A 15674-nucleotide genomic window follows, 5' to 3' on the forward strand; every position below is an offset into this window, starting at 1 on the left:
CCAGACTAAGTTGGGGTCCAGAGAACAGATCCTGGCATAGGGCTACAAAGATGCTCCGAGGGCTGGAGCACCCCTGCTATGGAGACAGGCTGAGAGCTGGGCGTGTCCAGCCCGGAGAAGGGAAGGCTCTGGGGAGACCTTAGAGCAGCTCCCAGTGCCTAAAGGGGCTGACAAGAAACCTGGAGAGGGGCTTTTGACAAGGGCCTGTAAGGACAGGACAAGGGGAAATGGCTTTAACCTGACAGAAGGGAGATTGGGATGAGCTCTTTGGCAGAAGTTCTTCCCTGTAAGGGAGGTGAGGCCCTGGCACAGGGTGCCCGGAGAAGCTGTGGCTGCCCCATCCCTGGCAGTGTTCAAGGCCAGCTTGGATGGGGCTTGGAGCAACCTGGTCTAGTGGAAGGTGTCCCTGCCCATGGCAGGGGATTGGAACTGGATGAGCTTTAAGGTCCCTTCCAACCCAAACTCTGTGGTTCACTAGCAGGGGTTTTTCCCCAAACCAGTAAGTTAGCAAGATTAAAAACTAAATTCAAAGCTGTAACGCTGAAATGCAGCATTTACCCTGAGAGTGTTGGTGAGACTGTGAAGGGCTACCTGAGAATCCCTGCGCTTTGAGAAAAATCAAACTTCTAAGCAGTGGTGAGAAGATGAAGGACTCTTCATGCTGACAGCAAATACCAGACATGTCCTGAAGAGGGGCTCTGTCAGCTGCGCTGGCCACGACTACCCCCCAAAAGGGGACACTGCACCGGGAGGCAGATGTGGGCTCTGATGCAGAACCCCAGGTCTTGCTCACCTGTAGAAACTGATTCCTTATCCTCCATCTGCTTTATCTCTGAAGAAGAACAAAGCATGAAAATCAGGTCATCGGACATTTTTAGGGCTCTTTCTGGAAGAGATGAATAGCTGTTTGGTGCCGTCCTGCCCATGATTGTTTTGATGGTGCAAGTTCAAGATTGTTCAGTCCCTGCATGATGGAAACAGCCTGGAACTATCTGTGCAGATGCAAAGAGGCTGCTTTTCATGACATCCTGTTCTAAGCAATTGCACAAGAGAAGGATTGAATAGGTGTTTAGGTACAGTGACCTGAATTATTATACTCACCTCTGGTGGTGAGTTCATTTGGAGCTTGTCTAAGTTGTTACTTTTATGTCTTATTAATGCTGGCAGTTTAGGTGATTTCAATATCTGAGAATGATTTGAAAGTCTAATTAATGACATTTTATTCTCACAGATACATGCAAAGATTCATAATAAGGAAGATTAATTCCCCCCTTACAGCAGCTTGCACTGATCCATATCATCAACCCCTCCAAAGGAGAAGAGGGGTCTCCCCTAGGTCTGGAGCTGCCAGGGCATGAGAGTCCCATATGTAACTTACCATAAAAACATGTCTACATTGCTGCTTTCGCTCAAGTGCTGGGATATCCTGGAAGCAGCACAGGACTCTCTGCATTTTGCCATTCAGACTGGAAAGCCTTTGGTATGAACCCAGAACTAAATACAAACTCACACCTTTGGGGCATGAGTAGGACTGTTAAAGTGCTGGCTGAAGATGAAAAGTGTTTCACTGTCCCTCACCATGCACAGTGGTGCTGGACATCCATCTGAGATTGCATAGGGAAGGCTGGTGCTTTAGGATGTTGTCTGGAGTCTCCATACAGCTCTCTTGTGATCAACTTACGGATATTAACCACACTGAACCTCTTAGGAGACACTGCCTGGACTCTCGTGGTTCACCCCGTTCATCCCCAGGGTACCACAGCCACAATCCTCATGAGGCAGTCAGACCCCACAGACTGAGGAGCAACTTCTTTCTGTGAGGGGTGGCCTCCATCTCACCGATGGTGCTGTGGGGAGTTGTATTTATTAAAAGCATCCTCAATAGAATCACAGAATGGTTTGGGTTGGAAGGGACCTTTAAAGATCATCTAGTTCAAGCCCACCCCCACAGTAAGCAGGGACATGTTCTACCAGATCAGGTTGCTCAGAGCCCTGTCCAGCCTGGCCTTGAATGTTTTCAGGGGTGCGGTATACTTAGCTGAACAGTGGCTGTAAAGGAAAGCAAAGGCTTCAGCCTTGTGGCCAGCAGGGAAATGGCACTGTTGCCTCTGTGAAGGAGGGGAAAGGAAATTTTGGGCAGTGGCTGCACACTGCAGGACTAATTACAAACCTGGTGCTTTCCTGTGTTAGTCCTGATGACACTGCAACCCCTGGGCCATGTGTGGAAGTGGATCATCTCTCTACCAGCTCAGAGGAAAAAAAAGCATTAGAAATAGTCCTCCAATTGAGGGCATATCAGACATTACACTGAGAGAAAGGAATAAGGGGTGCCTAAGACAAAAAGCGACTGGCACTCAGATGGGCTTCAGTGCCTGCCTTTTTCTGTCTTCCTGTCATGTGCTTTAGGGAAAATGAACTGCTCTGTGGCAAAGATGAAGGGCTTGTACTCAAAAAAAAATTTGGCTCAAATCTCATCTCTTCCAAAGGAACCTCTGAATATTGCAGTGGGAGTCATCCTGCTCTTCTGGAGTCATTTTTCCTCCTGTAAAATAAGGATCAGTAATGCTTGGAGCAGGCTCCTTCCCTTCCTGTATTTCAACACTGCCTGGCACAATACAGCCCTGATATCAGTCAGTAAACACTACTACAGTCTTCTGAGGAACACAAGATGTACAGGACATCATGAAGAGTACAACATGCCTCTTGTGCAATAAAACCACACTGGCCTGACAACTTTTTCTGTTGATCCTGCACAAATTATCCTGTCCTGCATTCCCATTCCAAAACCCACAGCTGCCACTGCAACATTTTTAATATAACCTTACAGCAAGGGGTACGGACCTCCCTGCACAAGGGAGAGAAGTTATATGGGTATTTGTGAGGATATATTTGGTTCATGATAACAGATGACAGGTTAATGAAGGTTTGTCAGATTCTGGAAGGTAACTCCATGCACTATATGCTTTTATTTGCTCTGGTAAAGTCTCCTAAGAAACAATGTCCTTGTCAAGCAAAAGTAGTATGCAGGAGTGTCCAAGCAGAAGGGAATGCTGCTAAATCAGTGCTCTTTGCCAAATGCCCAGAGATTCCTCCTGCCAGACCCCTAAAAGCCTGTCCATCTGCTTTCCTCTGCCCCATAACGTGTCCTGAAGAGGTTTGCCAAGGTGTTTGTCTGGCCTCGGCAGGAGAAGGGGCTCTTCCCAAGTCTTCATTTCCCGGCTGGAGAGCAGAATCAGAAACTGTCTGGGTCTCTGACTGCTCTTCCTGCATCACCCTGAAGGATCCCAGGCCACGGTTTCCTCTCTCTGGTCATATGTAATTGATCTCAACTCCCTGATGAGTCCACATCTCCCAAATCCGAAGTGGTTATCAAGATTTTAGGCTTTTTATCAAGCAAGCTCTCCTCCACCCCATGCATTCACACCAGCAGGGTTTTGTCTGTGATATCCAAGAAGTAATTGGCTGCAGAATAGCAGAGAATCACCCTCCATATGCTGCAGTCCCATGACCATTTGTCTCTTGGACAAGCACTAGGATTTTTTAGGGCTCTTTATTTGCTTGGTTTTGTTCCTGAAATAGATTGTGATCTTATTATCCAACACCCAGCTGCTTTACCCTCTGATATTTTCCTAGGAAGGGGAGTGAAAGAGCCGCAAGCACAAGGTAAAAGATGCTGTTTGTAGCTGAAAATCATCTGTAATTGCAGTGACCACAACCATAGGGGTAAATGCAAGGCAGCCGTGAGGCCAGCTGGCATGGCCAAACCATACACAGGGTATTAAGATCTCCTGGCTTCCCAAAAAGGGATCTGCAGTGGGCAGCTTCCTGGGTATTAGGAAGCTAATATATATATATAATAGATACATAATAATATATATAATATGTATGTTAATGTGCTAATTCTTGAGCTCTGCCTAGCAGCCAAGCTTGCGCAGACCAAGCATGCCAGGGACTGTGCTATATTTTATGTCTTGGCCTGGTCCTGGCAGTGCTTCATTTACTGGTGTGGATGTAGCCATGGGGTCTGGAAGAGAAAGAGGTGGAGAGCAAAACGCTCCCATAAAGAATCAGATTAATTTCTCTATTTATACAAAATCTGCTACAATAGCAGAGGAGTCAGCTATGTTGTTTTCCACTAATATCTGTCAGTATATCTGAGCACACAGCACTTTTCAATAGCTACCATGCACACTTCTTCACTAAACCCTATCCAAAACACATGGTTTCCTGCAAACCAGCTTCATCCTCTTGACAGCTGGGAAGAGGGAGCCTGCAGGTGTGGGAGAGCTTCCCAATTAGCTGTACTGAAACCAAAGCAGCATCAAACTGGGGATTGATCAACCAGAGAGTGAGTGGGCAAGTCTGAAGTCAGATCACAGGAAGAAGGAGGCCGGCAGGATGTGATAGAGCAGATGTGATATGTACCCAGCACTGCAGACACAAGTGTTCCTCAGGCCTGAGTTTCCATAATCAATTGTTTTTAGCAGAATACATATTTTTGTTTTGTTTTGCAGGGAATAGCTGGTTTCTGGTGAACGCTTTCCGTTTTGTCATAAGAAATGGTGGGACACTGTATAATATCCAGACCATATTTTGCAGAGCTTTTCCATCTCAAATTTGGGTGTTTTTTTTTTAGTTTTTATTTGTCAAGATGGGAGAAGTTTGAACAATGAAAAGGAAACTCTGGCTTTCTTTTCTCCTCACTTTGGGAAAATCGTTATTTTGCTGTGGAATTAGCCAAGCATTCACTAAGGGCAAACCTACAGGTCTCTCTGCTCTTGGAGTTTCTTTAGTGCTGGCCACCTGAAGCACACAGCTCGATACCAAAGCAGTGCAATTATTCTGAGTGAGAGCAATCACTAAGGTACAAATTGTTCCCCAAACTAGCCCTAGCACCCATTACTACCTGTGTGGGGAGGGCAGGATATCTGATACTGTCTGCATTTGTCTTTTCCAGAAACTGCTGGGAGAAAACCCAACCTTTTTCATAGACTCAAAAATACTGAATTCTGAAGAAAACATCAACTTAGGCCACTGCATAGCTGTCTGATAACTAATTCAAGTGCTGATGTGCCATGACCTGATTTATTAGGTGGAAGTATGAATGGTTTTGCAAGTTTAGCTCTGGATGTGATTTAATGTTTGAGGGACCCCAAGGTCTGTCACTGTGTGTGTGTGGAAATAGAGTGAAAGAGGTTTTAGTGACAGATAAAGAGAAACCCCTGCTGTTATAAGGGTTCTCCATTTGACAGCAACATAGAAAAAGGGGGCATTAATGAAATTATCTTGACCAGCACATAGAATCATAGAATCGTAGGGTCATAGAATAGTTAGGGTTGGAAAGGACCTTAAGACCATCAAGTTCCAACCCCCCTGCCATGATCAGGGACACCTCACACTAAACCATATCACCCAAGACTCTGTCCAACCTGGCCTTGAACACTGCCAGGGATGGAGCATTCACAACTTCTCTGGGCAACCAATTCCGGTGCCTCACCACCCTTACAGTAATAAACTTCTTCCTTTTATCCAATCTAAACTTCCCCTGTTTAAGTTTTAACATGGTTTTAAATGGACAAAGAATCATACAGACATTTATACAGTGACTGCAGTTTGCAATTGAGACAACTATGATTTCTCTGGAACCCACAAGAAAGCATTATTGTCATCCAAGTGAACAGAGCTTTTCTTCCAACTATCATCTGAAGGGAAAATGAGGATAATGTGAGGTGGTGAAACAAATTGTTTACAAACTGATTTTTTATTATTACTATTTAAAAGCTGTGGTGCTCTGAAAATACAGTTCTGGGTGTTTTTCCATGGGATGTGGGTTGGGTTCTCTGTGTCTTAGGGTAATTCTTTATGAATTCAAAGCTCAGCTCTTGGGGTCTGACCAAATTTAGGAAATTATCAGATCATTCCTGAGAAAGCTGCATCATGAAAGATGAAGAATATAAATTAATCATAGAATATTTTGGGTCAGAAGGGACCTTAGAGATCATTTAGTTCCAACCCCCTGCCATGGGCAGGGACACCTTTCACTAGACCAGGTTGCTGCAAGCCCCGTCCAGCCTGGCCTTGGACACTGCCAGGGATGGGGCAGATGTAGCTTCTCTGGACAACCTCTGGGCAAATTAATATATTTTCAAAACCAACCCCCCTGGACTTGATGGAGACTTGATCGAGGCTTCTGCTTCAAAAACCCAAAGGGTTTTATGCAGGAAGATCAAAACTGGTGAAACCTGGCAAGTTGCCCCATAAATAATTGCAGCCTGTGTACCTATTAGTTCATCCCTACACAGTGAACAGGCTTGTCATGGTTGTGTAAAGGGACTTTAGAATTCATTTCTTCCCTATTTATATTCTCGGTGTATCCAGCACTGTGGTTATGCTGCAGATACATCTGATATAGCAGTGGTTCTTCATCACAGCGCTGATGAACAGAGAGGGAAGTCTCCAACTAAAGTGTTTTCTGCAGACCACATTTCATGGTCAGCTAAACATGCAACACCAATAGGACCTGAGGAACCATTTAACCAATTCCAGGATGCCCTTTTGATGCTGAAAACCCACTGCATGAAAGTATGAATCAAAGGCGTAGAAAGTTTTGGGTGATTAGGCTGGGGACTTGAGGAGCTACGGGTTTCATAGACCCATATGAGCCTCCCCAAAGAGAGGGAACAGAGATATAAGGCAGCTTATGTCTAATGCAGAAAGACCAGTGAACAATCTGTTTTGGAAAACAAGGGCAGAGCAGCAGCAGCAGCCAACCACCTTCTTCCTCTGTGGACTCTCCTTGGCCACCAAGCCAGCCTGAGGCAGTATTTCTGTATATCAGCCATGCTTCCCACAGCTGCATTTCCCTACAAAATGCATAGATTTGTGCACACTGGGTTACAATAGGCACCTCTGTACTCTTCACTGTGTGTCTACAGGTCCCATGAACCTCTCAACCATGGAAAATGGTTTTAAATGTGAGGAGCTGGTAACACATGCCAGTGTTGTCAGTTCGGCAGTGACTGCTTAGGTTGTGCTGGGTATTTAAGATCAAATATGAATAGGCTGAATTAGGGTTTGCTAGGCTGAGTGTCTAGAGTAGCTTGAGGTTATGCCTAAAGCGTTGCTTGCGAGGGAAAAAAGGGTGCTCAGCATGTGAGTAAGTGTTCTCTCTGTTGGACATTCAGAAGTGAAAATCTCTTCCTTCAGAATCCAATTAGTGGCTCCAGTTAATAAAGAACAAATGGCCAGAGTACCCATGCTTATATGTGACTAAGAGATTAGAGACAGGATAGCCCAGTAGGGTCAAACATGCTCCTGCACATGCTTTTGTTCCACTCTGTGCTGTACATAGTGGTATAAATTTAAAGCAATGATTTCTCATGTCAGAAATCAAAAAGGACACAAAGAAAGGGAGCACTGGAAAAAAGTCAAACTGTGCTATAACCAACCGTGCTGAAGCAGAGTAAAAGTCTCTTTTGCAGTAAGATTAGAGGCAAAGCAGAGCTGCTGTTGTAATACAATGGCTTTGTGGAGAGCATTGACACAGCCAACAGATGAATATTTTGCTGTGATGCTCAGGAATAAGTAGGGTCAGAAAATCTAAAATAACTGGGAATGGTCGCAGTGGAAGCCAGTCCCACAGAAGGGAAGAGCCTTATTCCATGCCATCCTTCCCCAGATACAGAGAAGTGTCCATAAACGTGGGACACTTAATAAGAATAACAAGAACTGCTCAGGAATCTTTTCAGTCGGTGACTCCACTGTCAAATTTGAGAACAGCAAACACAGTGTTATAGTTCAGAGAGAGGGTTAAACCAAAATCACCCAGGTGAGTATGATCTGATCTCAGTACTATGCAAGGCTTTGAGAACAAACAGGTGAGCAAGAACACAGAAGAAAATGCATTGTGAGTTCTGTGCTGAATAGATTTCAACAGACCAACCTGATGAAATAGGGTTTCCTAGTGAAGAGAAAGCATCAGGTATCATCAAATGCACTTCAGTAAAGAGCAGCTCAGCAGAAAAACAGACAGCAATATGAACCAATGCTGTGAATGTCCTTGCCTCCACAGCTGAGCTAAGTTATACTTTTGACATCTCCTTGCTTCACAGCACAAGGTACAGCTGACTGAGACATGCCAAGGACTTGGCTTCACATTTTCAAATGCAAAGAGCCGGAGGAGTCAGGAGGTCTCCTGTTCCTTTGCTGGCTCACTGTCTGAGTCATTCACTCTGTTGTCTTTCCCCCTTCTGGATGAACCAAGAGCAGTGGAAAAGGGAGGTCCTCTGGGCACCATAAGGCACAAAACCAAAATGTATCTTGGAAGAACTAGGTGAGGACTTCTGTCTGCTTGTATGAAAATTTATAATGGAAGTTTCACAGATAGTTCATAGTTATCTGAATCACTTGAAAGGCAATAGGATATGGGGTACAACAAGGCAGTTTCCTTACTGCATTTTTTCCCCTTCCAGAATGTGCCCAACATAATTTAATATAGTGAAAAAACAGCAAAGACCATAATTATTTACCTTGCTGGATAATTTATCTCTTGTTTAGTTGCCAAGGTACCACCTTCTACAGCTGCATCCATTGCATGTCCCTTTCCTGGAGCACCTCATTAGCAGTATCATGAGTGTAATTCATCTGGCAGTTACTATTGCTGTGTAGTAGGAATCCTTCATACCTGATACTATGAAGTAGGCGAGACCAAGTCTATGTTCATTGCTAAGCATACTGGGAAAGATTTGCAAAAACTGGTAATTGCAAGGTAACAAATAAGGGAAAATAAATCCAGATTTATATCATGATGATGGACTGTTCATTTCTTATTACCTATCTTGAAAATGTTTAATGTGCTGATACAGGGGCAGCCTGGGTAAACAACACAAGGATCACAAAGGTCTCTTCAGGGAAAAGCTGGAAAGAAATAAGCCCCATGAAAACATCTGTGAAAGGTGACAGATCTGCTTGGGAACAAATGGCTCTAGAATTTCTGGGGGAAAAAAGTAAATACATCAAGGGTAGATCATACCAATTCAAAAATACAGTAAAAAATATGTTTTGTGAAGAGACAGAAAAGATCCTTCCCCTCCTCTCCTGGCATTTCTCCAGCTCTGCTGTTTCTCCTGTGGTGCAGAGTGCTTCAGCATCTCCCGGCACTGGTTTCTTTCGTGTGTCTGCAGACTCATCCGAGCTCATCCTTTCTGATCCTTGTGCCTTAACTCAAAGGAGTAAATTATAGCTGTTGGTTTTGCATCCAGAAAAGAAATAATCCACACAAACACTACAGCTCTTCATGCTGAGCCAACATTAGCAATGAGTGGTGGTGTTTGTTTGAATTCAAATGTGAATAGCTTGAACGAGGGATTCCCTGTTGAACATTTATAGAAGCATACACATTCAATAGCTATAAAATAAACTCTGCAGCTGCAAAAAAACCTGGTTGCTTCTCAAGAATGAAAAGAAGATGCTTAGTGTAACACTTTATTTTCTTTCAAAATTCAAGTAAATTGATTTAGTGAGTTTAAATGGTTGTGAATGGTCAATTGCAGGAATGACCTCCCTATAGTGGTCATGGGAAGCAAGAAAAGACAGAGTAAAGAGCAAAGGAAAAAAACAAACAACCAAAGAATGAAGGAAGGGACTCGGGGGAGTATAAATGTAGTGGCAAATAGTTGGGAAGAAGAACAAAAAAGAGAGAAGAAATGGAGAAATCTGGAAAGGGGGAAAATGAGTGGCAGATGAGAGACTAGGAAGAGTCTTTCTCCGGTTTACTCTTCAGAAATCTGAACATACAATATTTAAGGCCATTGGAGTCTCTATTCAAAATTGTCCCACTGCAGGCTGTCCAGGAAAAGACTCTGAAGGTGGTGTTTCCTGATTTTAACATTCTAGCTCTTTCTGTCCTCTATGGCTTCCTAGCTGCCGTGTATCCTGGGTGGCCATGGATCAAGAGAGCAGCAATATTGTAGAAAATGATCATGTCTGAGGCCAGGGAAGATCTTGGTGTGCAGGAACAAAGAACAATGCTCATCCAAAACGAAGATAGAGACACTGGTGCTTAGAGATGGACTCCTGCAGGAGCAGTGTGGCAGGAGAAGTTTGAGCAAACCCATCTCCTAGGAGGTGTTGCTTGCTGGCTGGTGTGTGCAATGTCACCCCGACCCACTGGTCCTGCTCACAAAGGCACCTGGCAGCCAGGTCCATGCTTCACTGGCTTCTCCTCACAACTTGCCAGCCATGTTCAGCAACCCGGACACACGGGATAGCTCCCCCTTGTCCAGATCCGGCTGCCGGGACTCCACTGCCAGCACACAGAGCCACCAGGCTCAGCTTTGCTTGACCCAGTGCCAGCCGGGGCTGCCCACAGCAGAGCTGCTGCCCAGGGGTGAAGAAATTCAGCCTGGGCACTTTCCTGATAAGCCCTGGACACTGTCTGCCAGGCACAGACACAATGGACAATACCGGGAACAAATCCATCATGGGAATAGTTTTCAGGGTGCATCTGTCCCTGACCGGTGGCAGTGAGGTTCCTCAAGGGTCCACCCCAAATGTTGTGCTCTGCAACATTTTCATCACATTCATTTGGTATTTTCTCTCAGTTTTGGTTTTCTTTTCAGTATTGATCATGGCCTAAAGGAAATGAAGGAAAAAATGGTTTATGAACAGGTTTAATAAATTTCCAGTTACCATGGTGATGGTAGAAGGACCTGTTAGAAGGCTGTTCTGAGTTCTGAACTATCCAGGGTTTTCATTAACAAATTGCATAATGGAATAAAGACTGTTGTTTACTGCATTTGTAAGTAGGAGGCTGAAAGGGACTGCGGCATTTGGGGGGACACTGGAGATGGGCATTTATTTTGCAAAAGACAAGAACAATTGGTGAAGGTGGAATAAGCAATATCTGGCAATGCAGAGATTCTGCAGGAAAGGTATGGGGCTGCAGCGGGCAGCAAGGTGCACATAATGGTACAATGTCGTTCTGTTATGGAAAAGGCAGAAATCATTCTTTCTAAAAAACAAAGCAAACAACGGGTAATTGCTTGTCAGGCACTTAAATTAATTCATTTATTGCTCCATACTGCTAGACTTTCAGGTAGTGTGGTGTTTACAGCTTAGGGCAACATACTTCAAGATGATGGTTGGGGAGAGCCTAGAGCTGAGATTGTTAAGAGACCAATAAAATATGACCAATAACAAAAATCTGGAAGATTTGAGATGTTGGGGAGGGGAAGGGGGACCCATGATGCCCCGCAAATCTGGAATAAAGAGTACATGGGGAGGGAATAATATGTTCCCCATGACTAGGGAGGTTCCGGGTGAGAAACAGTGGCTTGAAACCGCAACAGTGAAGTTCAGTGTTGTTTATAGGATGGTGTTTCAAGTGGATGGAGAATGGTATCTTGAAGAAGGTGGAATGATATGGAGAAGACCAGTTATTGGTGGTATTCCTTAAGAGGTTTAACATTTCTGAGATGGATGATTTATGATTTTAGGAGCTCTGCCTTAGGGATGTGGAGAAGTGACTGAGGACTGTGGCATCTGTAAAGAAAGAGTCTAAACATGCACACACACTGCTTTCACAACTAGTTCTAGTTCCAGTTCTTTATTTGCTATAGCATGGTAATATATAGCATACAGATACAGGTCTGAGCTATGAAGCCAAACAGAGACCACATCAGTCGCAGAGACTGTCTACAGTCACTATACATTCTTTTCTATAGACAATCACTCCCCAGGCTGTTTCCCAGCCCGACCTTGCACCCATGCACACAAATACTCCCTGGCTTGCTCAAGACCCAGGTGTCCCATGAGCAATTCTTCTTCTTCTTCTTCAATTATCCACATAGCGGGAACAGGACAGCTTGCAGTTCCCACAAGGGCATCTAAAGTTCCCTGCATTTTTGGTGACAACACAGAATAAATCATTATGGTTGTGTTTTTGCTGGTAAACTGAATGTTACAAGGGCCCACTCTATGGTCCTGAGGCCAGTGGGCATAATTGGCCACATCCCTAGTGTTAAACTCCACTCTACTCTTCACAACTGCCCTGGCCAGCCTGTTCCAGTGCTTGACAACCCTTTCATTGAAGAAATCTTTCCTAATATGCAACTGAAACTTCCTCTCATACAACTTGAGGCCGTTTCCTCTCAACCTATGCTTGTTACCTGGGAGAAGAGACTGACCCCCACCTTACTGCAACCTCCTGTCAGGTAGTTGAAGAGAGCAATAAAGTTTCCACTGAGCCTCCTTTTTTCCAGGGTAAACAACCCTGGTTCCCTCAGCCGTTCCTCATAGGCCTTGTGCCCTAGACCCTTTACCAACTTTGTTGCTCCCTGTGTAGCAGGGACCCATCTAGCCAAGTGTCTTTAGTCTGACAGTGGTGAAGATCTGATGCTTAGAAGAGTAGAAGAACATGGCAAACATGCAGTAGCATGTGTTCGGAAGTGCATCCAGTTCCAGCAGTCTGAGGTTTGGGTATTGTTGAGTTGGAGATGGATCCATATCATTGTGCTGAATGCCCCTCATTTAATTTTATGGATTCCATGGAAGTATACAATAATAGAAGGTGGAGGAGAGCTCTGGAGGTCATCTGGTCCAGCCAGCTGTTCAGAGCAGGGCAAACTTCATAGACTGACTGCCTTTCTTGCATTTGGAACACCTTTACAATTTCTTCCTCCACAGTATCCATGGCAATGAATTGCACCATCTTGTATGCAGTATGAAAGAATAATTTCTTTGTTCAATGCATCATACTTTTGTATGTCATCTCATAGTTCTGTCTTCGTCAGGACATTTACAGTTTTGATATTGCTGTCACTTATCTCCACACACTCATCTCCACCAATAGTGGAACGGTCCCAGCATAATTACTATCTCATTGTCTGAAAATAGGTCCCCAGCTTTCACCATCCTTGCTACCATCCTTTGTAGTTCTTCTTGTCCTGCTTATGTGTGTGGAGACAGGGACACCAGCAGCATGTGCAGTACACAGCATGAAGTACCCTCAAAACTGCTACAGCAACCCACTGATTTTGTCAGTGCCCATTCTAGCAAATCCTAATACTCAGTTTTCCTTCCCAGCTGCTTCTGTACAGAGAGGTGATTTTTTGTCTGAAGTGCTCTTTGGGAGCACCTCTTTCCTGGAAGGTGAAAGTAAGCTTGCCATCACTGGGTCTTATTTGCCATCTGCTTATGCTGCCACTCAGTGCTGAGATCCTTTTGCCTTGCAGATTCAGTGCAGTCAGGTTTCATTTCACTGAATAACCTTCTGTCAGTATCAGAGCTCCCCAGGCAGCAGGGATCAGCCTATCTCCAACCCAGAAATTAAGCACTCTTGAAACCCCAGGTCTGTCTGGAGAGTTTATGAAGAAGAGGTGATGATCAAAGTGTCTGCAAGTGGTTGGCTCATCCAGGCTCCTGGGAAAAGGCTCTCAGCTCCTCAGTGGCATGAGAGGGGATGACAGAACAGGCCACATTGAACATGGTGTTTGATAAATTTATCAGAGAGGTTTTTCAGTCATGGTTCCCAAAAGGGTGATACGTGGACTCCAGGTCCATCCCAAGCCAAGGCTGCTCACACCAGGGCCCCTCTCAGCTTGTCCAGCCCCTCATGGAGACAGGCCTAAGCAACAAAGGAAGAGTTTATCAGTGCGTTGTGTCCATGGCTCAGCTCTATTGCATGCAGTTGCATCCCTGCCAAAGACTGAGAAAGGCCTGAAGCCGTTTGATATTGATCTTGTTTCCTAAGAGGTCCCTCTGCCCCAGCACATCTGTTCTATCTACTCACGGTTCGCTCCTGTCACACTCAATGGTTTTCATTTGAATTGGGTATTGATACCAGACGTGGGGAGAGCAGAATTTTGCCAACATACCCAGGTGCAGGGTGGAGGGGCTGGGGGGTGTGCAGTGAACCATGAGAGGTCCCTTGCGCAACAGGACCTCCCCCAGCACCATCCTCTGCTCAGAAGCACACTATAAATGTGAGGATCCCCAGCCTTGCCACTCAGCAGAGTCCAGCTCAGGCTCTCTCCAACCCTCCTCTCTCCAGCCTCGCTGAGATCCTGCATCAACTCCAGCCATGAAGTTCCTCTGCCTTGTCTTCGCTGTCTTCCTGCTGGTCTCCCTGGCTGTCCCAGGTAAGGGGGTGAATTGCACTGGAAGGTGAGGACAAGGGTGGGAGAACCAGAGTAATGGGGGTCAGAATGGGACGCATTCGATAGGCAGCTTCAAGAAACCTGGTCTTTGTTGCCTTTAAAGGCTGTGATTTTGTTGCCTGTATAAATGTGTCTAGACCTTTCTGTATGCAGATGGGTGCTGGCCTCCTGCAAATGTGCAGATGACTTGGTTACTCCCAGGTTATCTTACATTGCGCTCTATGCTTATGTGCAGAAAATGAACCTTTAAAGAAAAAAAATCACTTTAAAATACTGTCAGAGGTACATTTAGGATGTTTTAGAAGTTTTTACACCTCTAGGTCAAGGTGAGCTGAGCCCTAGTGAAGTGATTTTAGCCATGGAGCATCAAGTGAGAACCAGGTGTTTTATAGACATGTCTCTTGGATGTTTCAATCCAGTTCCTAGTAATTTTAAAGTGCAGAGCTGACAAATAGCCCTCCACTTCTGGTTCTCACCTCCCTCTTCAATGGACAAAAGGGAGATTTGGGACTCAGAATGGTCCCCAGTCCGATATCCATTCACACTGGGCATCATTTCTCAGCAACAGTTTCTTACCTGGTGCCTAGCGTTTGACACTTGCGCCTCTTTCAACACGTGCAGGTCAGATTTCTGGTTACCACAGGAACTGCCATCTGAGACACCCTCCATACATTTTGGATCACCAATTCAGTTTTTTGAAACTATTTTGGTGTTGATTTTGCTGCTTTGCTCTAATCCTGTCTCTGAAAGAGAGGTGCAAGACATCTGTGCAGCCTTGCATAGATGAGATCCCTATGAACTTTGGTTTGGGGCTGTCTCTCAGGAGAGGAATGAATGCACTCTCCTTGGGAGCATCTCTTTCCCAAACTACATATGTGTCATCAACCAGCCCCTAGTCACCAGCTGCAGGGAGAGGGATGCACCAGGAGTTTCTCAGACTTGTGCTCTTTGAGGTCCTTTCCTGCTTTGGGGCTGGGCTTGTGCCACACCTATACCCAAAGGTGACAGGAGGGCAAGATAGTGACATAGAGGCACTTCTGACTCAACCACTCTCCCTCTGTCTCCCCCTTGCAGGCTATGGGCAGATCAGGAAGTACTGCCCCAAGGTGGGCTACTGCTCCAGCAAGTGCTCCAAGGTGGATGTGTGGTCCTTCTCCTCTGACTGCAAGTACTACTGCTGCCTCCCACCTGGCTGGAAGGCGAAATAGGAGCTGCAAAGGAAGCCCCTGGGGAAGAGGAGGCACGGCGGTGGCTTTGGGAGCAGCTTCTCACCTGTCCAACACAATTGTCACCCCCTCCTCTCTATAAATAAAAAGAGAAAAAAAGGAGATGGCACTTCTGTGTGTGGTGTGGTTACTGGTGTGCCATGATCCCATAGAAAGCTTTAGCACAGATTCTGCAAGCACAGCCCAAGAGGCCCATTAGCACCACGTTTCATTATTCTTTTTGCACAGAATCCATCAGAAAGGTGCTAAACAGATAGAGTTCTCCTCTGGTTCTCAGAGTGGATTCTGTCAA

At 45.2% G+C, this 15674-nt stretch overlaps 1 protein-coding gene across 1 annotated transcript; it reads left to right on the forward strand.

Moving 5' to 3' along the window:
* The first annotated feature begins 13253 nt into the window (after positions 1-13253).
* LOC134174028 (cygnin) lies at positions 13254-15466 on the forward strand. Its single transcript, XM_062638593.1, has 3 exons — positions 13254-13376; positions 14051-14138; positions 15231-15466. The coding sequence occupies exons 2-3, from the start codon at positions 14081-14083 to the stop codon at positions 15362-15364; spliced, it is 192 nt and encodes a 63-aa protein (XP_062494577.1). The 5' UTR covers positions 13254-13376; positions 14051-14080; the 3' UTR covers positions 15365-15466.
* Positions 15467-15674: the final 208 nt, after the last annotated feature.

This window comes from Pezoporus occidentalis, unplaced genomic scaffold (genome assembly GCF_034315485.1).
Source record: "Pezoporus occidentalis ecotype Australia unplaced genomic scaffold, CSIRO_AGI_Poc_V1 ctg57, whole genome shotgun sequence".
NCBI classification, from domain to species: Eukaryota; Metazoa; Chordata; class Aves; order Psittaciformes; family Psittacidae; genus Pezoporus; species Pezoporus occidentalis.

Excerpts from the sequence above, each read along its gene's own strand:
- LOC134174028 (XM_062638593.1), top strand. The coding sequence starts at position 14,081 with ATGAAGTTCCTCTGCCTTGTCTTCGCTGTCTTCCTGCTGGTCTCCCTG. Across the intron at positions 14,139-15,230 it reads GGTCTCCCTGGCTGTCCCAG|GCTATGGGCAGATCAGGAAG; the intron begins GTAAGGGGGTGA and ends TCCCCCTTGCAG.